The sequence below is a fragment of the Gossypium arboreum genome, chromosome 9 (assembly GCF_025698485.1).
Source record: "Gossypium arboreum isolate Shixiya-1 chromosome 9, ASM2569848v2, whole genome shotgun sequence".
NCBI lineage: Eukaryota > Viridiplantae > Streptophyta > Magnoliopsida > Malvales > Malvaceae > Gossypium > Gossypium arboreum.
In genome coordinates, this window is record NC_069078.1 from 79,975,960 (window position 1) to 79,987,219 (window position 11,260).

The 11,260-nt window shown below is 33.2% G+C and overlaps 2 protein-coding genes across 2 annotated transcripts; both read left to right on the forward strand.

Moving 5' to 3' along the window:
* The first annotated feature begins 224 nt into the window (after window positions 1-224).
* LOC108454302 (aspartic proteinase PCS1) lies at window positions 225-2,477 on the forward strand. Its single transcript, XM_017752720.2, has one exon. The coding sequence runs from the start codon at window positions 791-793 to the stop codon at window positions 2,120-2,122; it is 1,332 nt and encodes a 443-aa protein (XP_017608209.1). The 5' UTR covers window positions 225-790; the 3' UTR covers window positions 2,123-2,477.
* A 1,681-nt stretch (window positions 2,478-4,158) lies between these two features.
* On the forward strand, window positions 4,159-6,842 carry LOC108454300 (laccase-17-like). The gene is made up of 6 exons (XM_017752718.2): window positions 4,159-4,436; window positions 4,554-4,705; window positions 4,803-5,047; window positions 5,142-5,270; window positions 5,367-6,332; window positions 6,421-6,842. Exons 1-6 carry the CDS (start codon window positions 4,308-4,310, stop codon window positions 6,549-6,551), a joined length of 1,752 nt encoding a protein of 583 aa, XP_017608207.1. The 5' UTR covers window positions 4,159-4,307; the 3' UTR covers window positions 6,552-6,842.
* The last annotated feature ends 4,418 nt before the right edge of the window (window positions 6,843-11,260 follow it).

Below are 11,260 nucleotides of genomic sequence, written 5' to 3' on the forward strand. Positions count from 1 at the left end.
TTATTTCTATAGAAAAAATGAATATTACCAGTGTCAATGTCAGGTAAGTAAGTTTGATGGGGGAAATAGAGAGCAAAAGCACCAATTCGAGACTAGGAATAACAAAGGAATGAAGGAATGAAATGCAAAGAAGACAAGAAATCAGGTGCTTTAATCAGAATGCACGATTCAAATAAAGGGAAATCTACCTTGTAATTGAAGACTTAAAAAAGAATAAAAATTTTAGTCTACAGTACATATACATTAGTGATTAGACGAATGTGATTAAAAGAAATTAAAATACAGACAATATGATTTAATATCTCAAATAAAAGGGGATGATCAGTCTGGATCAATTACTGGAAAAAGAAAAAAGGAAAAATGGAAAAATTTGGGAATTCATGGCGGGCCAACACATCAACAAACAAAACAGGAAATGTTAAGCAGTGTCTGGTCGAAAACATTCCGAACGGCACCGTCTCGCTCACTCCACTCCACCATGTAATCTCTAGTTTGCATATCTTAGCCAGCCTCAAGATATTCTTTCTGAAGCTAACTCACAGAAAAAGAAAGAAGAAGCTTCTTATTTTCATACCAGAGTTCCATGTTTGAAATATTTCACTGCACTCAAAATAGATTCCTTACCCTATCTTCCACGAAAACCAGTTTCTTTGTCACCAAAAAACACATCTTTCTATCTTCATTTTCATCTAATTATACTTTACAACTTCCAAAACCTTTACTTAAATGTTCCATTCCTGACATTTGAAGAGCAAAGCTGTCAGTCAAAAGACACTAAAATAAAAACATCATGAAATCTTACATCATCTCCAATTCTAAGTCTAACCCATTTCTCAAAACCCTATACCTTCAAATTTTCTTGTTTTTTCTTCTTATTCAGATTCGTTCTTGTTTTTCTTCTTCACCAACACCCTTCATTTTCCCCCTTAAAACTCAAATCCTAAGATCTCCGAGCAAGCTTCAGTTTCAGCACAACGTTAGCCTCATTGTCTCATTAACAGTAGGCACTCCACCGCAAAATGTTTCCATGGTTCTTGACACCGGAAGCGAGCTCTCTTGGCTCCATTGCAACCAAACAACCCGAGACAACCAACCAGACCCGACAATATTCAACCCGAATCAATCAACCTCGTACAAACCTATCCCTTGTTTTTCTCCGACGTGCGTAAACAAAACCCAGGATTTTCCAATCCCACCTTCATGCGACTCCGACAACCTTTGCCACGCAACTCTTTCCTACGCCGACGCTTCATCTTCCGATGGAAATCTCGCCTCCGATACCTTCCATCTCGGGTCATCTGGCAATATCTCGGGCCTTGTTTTCGGTTGCATGGACTCCATTTTCAGCTCTAACGCCGACGAAGAGTCCAAAACCACCGGGTTAATGGGCATGAACCGTGGGTCCCTCTCTTTTGTTTCCCAAATGGGATTCCCCAAATTCTCGTATTGCATCTCGGGTTCCGATTTGTCGGGTCTCCTCTTACTCGGTGACTCCAATGTCACGTGGCTTACACCTTTGAACTACACGCCGTTGGTCCAAATTTCCCGACCGTTGCCGTATTTTGATCGGGTGGCTTACACGGTTCAGCTGCAAGGGATCAAAGTATCGGGTAAGTTATTACCGATTCCGAAATCGGTTCTAGTTCCGGATCATACTGGGGCAGGTCAAACCATGGTTGACTCGGGTACCCAATTCACTTTCTTACTGGGACCCGTTTATAACATTTTAAGAAGAGAGTTTTTGAATCAAACGGCTGGGGTTTTAAGGGTTTTGGAGGATCCGAATTTTGTGTTCCAAGGAGCAATGGATTTGTGTTACCGGGTACCACTGGGTAAAACCCGGCTACCAAATTTGCCGTCGGTGAGTTTGGTATTTACCGGGGCGGAAATGGTGGTGTCGGGTGATCGGGTTTTGTATAGGGTTCCGGGTGAAATAAGGGGGAATGATTCGGTGTGGTGCATGAGTTTTGGGAATTCTGATCTGTTGGGTGTGGAGGCTTATGTGATTGGGCATCATCATCAACAAAACGTGTGGATAGAATTTGATCTTGAGAAGTCAAGGATCGGATTGGCTCATGTACGGTGTGATTTGGCGAGGCAGAGATTTGGTGTGGGCCTCTAGGGAAAGGAACAACAATACACACGATGCTTTTTAATTCCAAAGGGTTAAAACATTACCCATGTGATGATCAACTTGATCAGACGGCTGCAACCAATTTGATGAAGGGGGAGTGAGAAACATGGGAAGGCATAATTTCTTCCAATTTCACAGGTTTATTATAAAATGCAATTCTATTTGTTTTCATTGTTGCTGTTTCCAAATCCCAATAATGTCCAAGTAAATGAAACAGAGTCACGTCCTGGGTTGCTGCCAGTAAACCAGTACCATTGACCATGTAGAAAGGACATCATGGGACAAGTTTATAAAGTGTGACACTAATAAAGAAAAGGCTAGCCCAATATACTGGTTTGTGTTCTACCTGTAGTGGCTCAAAATGGATTGATAGGCACAGTCTAATTGGCCCAAATGTTGCAATTAAAAACGCTATTTTTATAAGAAAAAACAAATAATTTATATCATTTTTAGGTTACATTTACATTATAACTATAATTTATATTGGATAAATCTCAAAATTATACATAAATTTTAATTTAATGTACATATATGAATTCTAATTTGGTGTAATTATACACGATACTCTAATTATGGTTCAAATATATATTTGAAATTTTATTTTATTTAGTCATGCACATTCAAAAAAAATACATCAATTTATTTTTATATTAGATAAATATAATTATTCATGTATGCAATATATAAACATAAAATAATATTATATCAATAATTGTGTTAATAATTTACATGAATTGATCAAATTAAAATTTCATGTACAAAACTACGTAAAATTAAAATTCATATATGTAATTACACATTAAACCATAATTTATATATTGTTTTGGAATTTATCCCATTTTATATCTAACACTGTTTGAATTCTTAATATTTTGATGATTTTATAATTAAAATGTTAGAATATAGATTCTAATCTCAATACTGCATATAATCTTAAATTTTAGATTAATTTATTTTTTATTTAATTTTTCAAATAAAATTTAAATCTAATTAAAAAATATTTATTTTTATTAACGGTAGAATAGTAGATTTCATTCCGTAAAATTAAAATTATTACATTTACTTTATAAATTAATAATTATTATAATTTAGCCTAACAAATTTTAAAAGAATTAAACTTGTTAAAAATAATAAATTTTATAACAACAACAATTTAGTATATTTTGAACCAAACACTTGTATTGGAACTAAATGAACCAAATAAGATAATATAACATATTAGATATTTGAACCCATAATTTTACATTCTCATAATTCTATTAACACGGGTTAAGTTTTCAATTCAAATATCCAAAAACAGTGAAATTAAAATTTCGAGTTTAATCCATTAATTCTATCGATTAATTTTAAGAAAAATTAGATCTTAATATATCAATTTTTATAAGATATTCTTATTTAAAACAGTTAATTTAATTCTCATAATCTATAGTTTATTCCCACTTCGTTTTCAAATCTAAAATGTAGTCATCAATGAAGGCAACAAAAATTTAGATGAATTGAGAGAAAGGGGCAGTGAAAGTGATGTTGCAATCAGAATTTGTTAAGGAACTTAGAGATTAAACAGTTTGGAACAACCGACAGCTAACAAAGATAATCCAATTTCATTCTGTGTTGGCTTCATTAACAAGTATTAATGGTTGGAGATTGAAGGCTACCAAGCAACCATGCCCACAATAACCCCCACCCCCCTTAGCCTAATCAAATCCTTCCCCTTTTTTTTTCTATTTTTAACAATATAATTAAGTTTTTTTTTATTTGTACTCAAATAATTTTGGCTTAAATATTAAAAATAAAACAAAATAATCATCCCACACCCAAGATCATTTTGTTGTACATCAACCTCATGTCAGCTTCAAAATTTTTCTTAATTTTTGGAACTTTAAAATGAGGAATTTTCTGTTAATACATTAGAGAAATTGTTAATTGGCTTGGACCTCACTCTAAAGTGATTCACCAGCAGCCTTTCGGACCAGACATGTAAGTTGCTGCTTAAGATGCAAACCTGTCTAGAAGCTAACAGGGGATTATCTGAAACTTAGTTACCTAATTAACAAACTAGTCAGTACTCTCCCACTATATAAACTGATTGATTCCTTCTTTTTTTCTCAGCATCCAAACATTTTTGGCTACATATCTCACAAAATATATTGCTAAAGAAAATAGAAAACACACCATGGTTTCACTTGTTCTTACATCATCCGACATTTTAAGGGCTTTGTTCCTAGCATTGTCTGTTGTCTGGTTATTATCTGATTTGGCATTTGCAAAACATGCAGGCATTACCAGGCACTACAAGTTTGATGTACGTAATTTTTGTTTACCCTTTTCTGATACTGCAATTTTAAGTATGGTTATAGCTTAGCCTAACATTTCTACTATGGTTATAGCTTAGCCTAACATTTCTACTATGTTTTTGCAGATTAAGATGCAAAGTGTGACAAGGTTGTGCCAAACGAAGAACATCGTGACAGTAAATGGCCAATTCCCAGGGCCTCGGATAATAGCACGGGAAGGTGATCGCCTTTTGATCAAGGTGGTTAACCATGTTAAATACAATGTCACAATTCACTGGTATGAAATTTAAGTTCCCTAATCCTACTGATTTCCTTCATTTATCAATGGTTAGCATTTTAGTCTAAAAATGTTGGCGGTTCATTTGTGAAACTAGGCATGGAATCCGGCAGATAAGGAGTGGATGGGCTGATGGACCTGCCTATGTCACACAGTGTCCGATTCAGACACGGCAATCCTATGTATACAATTTCACTCTTACCGGCCAAAGAGGGACCTTATTTTGGCATGCTCACATCTCTTGGCTAAGAGCTACTCTTTATGGACCTATTGTCATCCTCCCCAAAAAGCATGCTTCTTATCCATTTCCCCACCCCTACAAAGAAGTTCCCGTCGTTTTCGGTAACCGACACGATTTCTCATATCAGCCACTATAACAGTAATAATTTTATTGCATCTCTAATTGATTTGTTTGAGTTTTTGCCTCGAATTGCAGGGGAGTGGTGGAAAGCTGATACCGAAACAATTATCAACCAGGCAATGGCAACCGGAGGAGCACCAAATATCTCGGATGCCTTCACCATTAACGGTCTCCCGGGGCCTTCTCACAACTGCTCAGCAAAAGGTACCTCATCATCATGCATTCACAACATTGTCAATTTCTATTGGAAAGGTTCCCATTTAGTGACATACTAAAATCATGTAAACGAAACTTATACAGATACATTCAAGCTTAAGGTGAAGGCCGGTAAAACTTATCTTCTCCGTCTCGTCAATGCTGCACTCAACGACGAGCTGTTTTTCAGAGTCGCAAACCACACCCTTACCGTTGTAGAAGCCGATGCAGTGTACGTCAAACCCTTCAAAACGGATATTGTGCTTATCACTCCAGGGCAAACTACAAATGTCCTTCTGAGGGCCAAGTCCAAGACCCCAAGTGCCAAGTTTGCAATGTCAGCTAGGCCTTATGCCACGGGTCCTGCCACTTTCGACAATACCACTACAATTGGAATTCTGGAATATGAGAAATCTGCTTCAGCCTCTAAATCCAATCACAAGAACTCGCCACTGCTAAAAGCAAAACTTCCACAATTCAATGACTCCAGCTATGCTATGAAGTTCCAGCGTAAATTCCGCAGTCTTGCCACTGCTAAATTCCCGGCAAAGGTCCCGAAAAATGTTGATAGACGGTTCTTCTTCACGGTGGGGCTAGGGATACTCCCTTGCTCAAAAAACCAAACATGCCAAGGTCCCAACAACACCAGGCCAGCAGCAGCAGTTAACAATGTCTCATTTGTGCAACCAAATATTGCTCTTCTCCAAGCTCACTTCTTTAATAAATCAAAGGGTGTTTACACCACAAACTTCCCTACCAACCCACCTTTCAAATTCAACTACACAGGCACACCACCCAAAAACATAATGTTGAGCAGTGGCACCAAGGTGGTGGCGCTAGCTTTTAACACTAGCGTGGAGTTGGTGATGCAGGATACTAGCATCCTTGGTGCAGAAAGCCACCCTTTACATCTTCATGGCTTCAACTTCTTTGTTTTGGGTCAAGGTGTTGGAAACTTTGATCCTAAAAAGGATCCGGCCAAGTTCAATCTCGTCGACCCTGCGGAGAGGAACACGATAGGTGTACCAGCTGGTGGGTGGGTTGCCATTCGGTTCCTTGCAGACAACCCAGGTGAGTTAGTTATAACTCTGCATTTCTTTCAATTAATGATTTACAATTCTTTTGTATCAACTTAGAATGTTAAATGGTACATGAATAGGCGTTTGGTTTATGCACTGCCATTTGGAAGTACACACAAGCTGGGGCTTGAAGATGGCTTGGGTGGTCAACGACGGAAAAGGGCGCAAACAGAAGCTACCACCTCCGCCTGCCGATCTTCCTAAATGCTGAAACCCCACCCATCGTTGTCGTCTTTACCATGTTTCGATACAATTTTCCACTATATTCTCTTATTTCCTTTCCTATACACTTTATATACGAAACGATATAGCACTTGTTAGGTCCCCCCGATCTTCACTGTTTTCCGGTTCCATATATACAACGCCAGAACAAGAACTGGTGCAGATTTTGGTATAGATTATCAGGCTGTGTATGCACTACCATCACAACTATTGATGTCTGAAAGGATCTATATACATTACATAGATTTTCTACAAATACAATTATTCTTTTTCTTTTTAACTTGTCCAGATTTCCATAATCATTACCGAGTTTTGCTTTAGTATATGGTTATATATAGTGGCTATTTCTGCCTGTTTCCATGTCTAAGTCCTGGATACACAATGGAAAAATGTACACACATATGTATGCGTATTAGCGCAAACTCAAAAAAGAGAGAAACCTATCTATTGGGTTACTGTTAAAAATCAAGATCATAATTGGTATACGTTTAATTCATTAGGTAAATCATAATAAAAATATAAATAATATTTGTATATAGTAAAACTTATAACTAATGGAAAATTAAATAAATAAAATGAAAATATTAAATTTACTATAATATAGGTACATTATTTTATGTACTTATTTAAATATTTTGATTATAATTATGAAATTTTATTTAAGTTTAAATAAAAAATAGCCTTAAACTCTATGTTTTTAATGTACCTAAATTTATTTTATTCCTAAATTACGTAAACCAATAGTAATAAAAATATATATTATGAAAATAATAAAATTATCAAAATACATATTATAAAATTAAAATTAAAATATTTAAAAGATAATTTAATCTCAGTAACAATTAAATGTCTATCTCATCCCATCCCATTTGTTCCCTCACGACATTTTTTTCTCTTCTTTCTTCAACCTAGGGTTTAGGTGTTTCATATTATCTTTGTATCAACTCACAGGATTTGAGGTATGTGCAGTGAGAACAAAGTTGGAGCTGAAGAGAATATCGACTGGAAGCTCAAGTCAAATTGATTCAAGGCTTATTTATTGTTACTGTAGATTGAAATCTGGTTAAATAAAAAAAGTATTTTTTTTTCTTCTTCTCATTTATTCTCAAGGTATCTCTGGGGAGGAAGCCATTTCTCCTATTTATGTATCTCTTGTGTAAAATAGAAAGTATCTCTCGTGGAGGAAATTATTTTTTTCCATCGATTTGGGATTATAGGGTTTCTCAAATTGATTTAGTAAGACGAAGAAACTATTTGAAACACTTAGGGTTTCAAGAAACAAAATTGAAAAAGAAGAACAAAGGACAACAAAAGGATTTATATTTTCAATTGGATGATTAAACCATGAAAGCTGATGGATTTTTTGACATCTGATTACAATTTTTTTCCTTTTTTGCTACACGATATCTGATGAGAATTGAAACAGTAAGGAACGAGAATGAGTAATCTTTTTGAGTTTGGGGTAAATTAGTTACGGTAATTGTAATTATTTTTAATTTTTCTATTTCCTATTTTTATTTCTTTTATTTTGAAATTTTATAATTTTAAAATATAATTAAAATATACCACGTATCAAATTTTGATTAGTTCAGGAAGTTTTTTAAACGACATATAACAGAAGGATCGATAGTGCAAATACCATTTTCGATAAAAAAGAAAATTAAGTATTTAAGTGGAAAAAGGCGTATAGTTTGGGAGATATTTTTCATTTAAGCTTTTATTTATTATATTAAATGGAAAATGTTGAAAGCCTTTAAATCAAAACAAATAAAAATTAAAATAATGAATAATTTTAGAACTTTTAATTTAAAAAATAAAAACTGAAATAAATATATCTCGAAATATGATAATAACATATTATGAATTAAATCAATAAATTTATTTAAAATTATAAATAAAAAATGTAAAAAGTGAATATGTAGTATAAGCCAAATAAAAGGAAAGGAAAAATATATTAATATGTGTTGGGCAGAGAAATTGTATTTCTAAGAGAAAATGTAATTTTGATATTTGAAGATTCACATTATTAAAAAGTAGTCATAAACCCTTTATTTAATAGGTGGAAAAGACAAAAGGAAATTAAAAAGTAACTGTTGGAATATATGGTAAGAAAAACCAACTCTTGTTGTAAAGCTCTATTGGGTAAAAAAGCTTTAATAATATTAAGAGTAATTTTACATTCAAAATACTAAATTGTTAATAAATTTATATTCTGATCACTCAATTTTAAAAATTATAAAATAGTCATTGAGTTATTTAAATTTTGTTTATTTAATTCATTGAGTTGTTAAGTTTTTTTTAATAAAAAGATTTGGCTTGCAAGTTTTAAGCGACAATTTGATTATTGGTACAGTAGATCAATACCATTGAATAGTGGACAAGCCTTACCTTAGATCCAAGTCAATCTGACAATCATTTTCGGAAATCGAAAAAGAAAACTGTTTAGAGTTTAGTTTACAAAATTGTAATTTTCAAAGTTGTTACATGAAAAAAAATTGATTTGTAAAATAGAAGAGGAATGAGAGCTTTTAATTAGTATAGAGGTTACAAGTAAAAAGGTCATACAATAGCATTTTTAACAGCCCAATAATTTAAATGAAAACTTTTGAATAATTTAGTAACTATTTTGTAATTTTCTAAAGTGACCAAATATAAACCTACTAAAATTTTAGTAAGAAAAAGTGTAATTTACCCTGATAGTAAAAAGAAGATTAGTAGGGTGAAAATGCAATCAACTAAGATCTAACATTCAAGGCAAAATTACTCCAACTCGATGGATTTTGAGTCGATAAAAGTGGATTCTTTTTCATTTTAAACTGAATCAACCAGCTAGATTTAATATTAAACTGAATATTAGAAGACTGAATTACAAAAAAAAAAAAAAAATTCAACTAAAATAAGCAAAAAAGTTAATTTTTTATAAAATCTAATAAAAGTTTAAAAGTTAATTATAAAATTAGAAGAGATATAATAGAAAATTTATTTAATATTTTGGGTAGAAATCGGTGAAAGCCAAAGATTTAAAAAAGAACAATTTAACAAGGATGGGTTCGAGTATTGAATTTCTAAATAAAATGGGAATTAAGACGAGATCCGAAACGAAAGGTATAAAAAATTGAGCCGAGAGCAAGCAAGCAAAAACTGGTCTCCTCCTTCCCGTTACAATCTCCAAATTGAAAACATACAGTCCAAAAGGATTGGTATGACATTTGAATTATAAAGCTTTCGAAATATATAGCACTAAAGCGACTTTTAAATCCAAATAAATCTTAAATCAGATTATTTTGAATAATCAGTTAACCATGTTTTAAATCTTTGTTATTTTACTCCTATCGTGATTGAATAAGAATGAAAAAAAAAAAACTCATAAAATTGATGTGAGAGGTAAAGATGATTATATTTCTAAAAGTTGACTTCAAGGGAATATGAAAAATGCTAAAACCCTTGTGTTTGAAAATATAATAGAAAAAAAAAATCACAAACAAAAGCTTAAATGTCTTTTCTTACCATTTCCGCATCAAAATTAACCATGTTCATCAACTACAATTAAGGGGAATTGTGACAGTGCTGTGGGAATGCTGCTGCAGTTGGCTAAGTTTTACGCAAAAACCTGCTGCATTGGATTCCCAACATCATAAACTTATCCCATCCTCAGTCACTGACACCACTTCACATTTTGTTTCAAATTCCAGCTTTGCCAGCTATTGTATCGAGCGGGAAAATCATTGCCCTGACAACCCCCAATCATTCATTTCCACATTCCTCAATATTTGAATTGAACAACAGGAAATTACTAATATCTTCCACCAATTTCTCTTTTATTTCATCTCACTACTAAACAAATCTTTGGATAATAGGTCAACCCTAATATTGAAGAATTAAAAATTGGAATATAAACATTTTCAAAGGTAAGCATTTATATGAGACAAAAATTTAAAAAATCAGCAATTTATAGCTACAAGCCTACAAAAGTAGGCTAAAATTATTAACATGATTAGTATCATAATCAAAATGGGTGGAACAAGTCGGCCTAATTATGCTAGCACCTTACAAGAAAGATAAGCTTTTTTAGGTTAAAAAGTCCATAGATTAAACAAGAAATGTGTATGTCTGTTACGTCATTGAATCGGAAAAAGAATTTCAGTAATGATAAAATTACTGAAAAAGAAAAAGAACAAATAGCCAAAGGGGAAACAAAACAAAATTGGATGACATAATAGAAACCGAAAACGATAGCAAAGACAATAAAATTAATACAAATAAATTTAATATGCTTCTACATTAGAAATTTGAAGAAAATAGATAACACTACTAGTTTCTAATCATCCTAAATCATATATTTACGGATGGAATTTATAAAAATAAAATAAATAAGCCAATAATGCAAAAAGCTTTTTTTTTTTAATTTTTATTTTTATAGTTTGAACCATAAGGCTTCTCGTCTAGTCTGCATAGTGAAAAGAGCATCGAGATCAGGCGGCTGGAAGTAACCGTTCTTCGGTGGCTCCCTCTTTGCTACGCCTTGTGATTTCTTCCTTGGCGGCGGCGGACATTTGAATGCCTCCGGAATTCGATGCTTCGGTGTCGTACATCCTTCTTCTATCAAGCCGGCTCTCTCCATTACTCTAAAAACTTCTAAAAAAGCAAAAATCTAGAGACTTGAAACCGCTATATATATAAGGAATTGAATTTCGTATA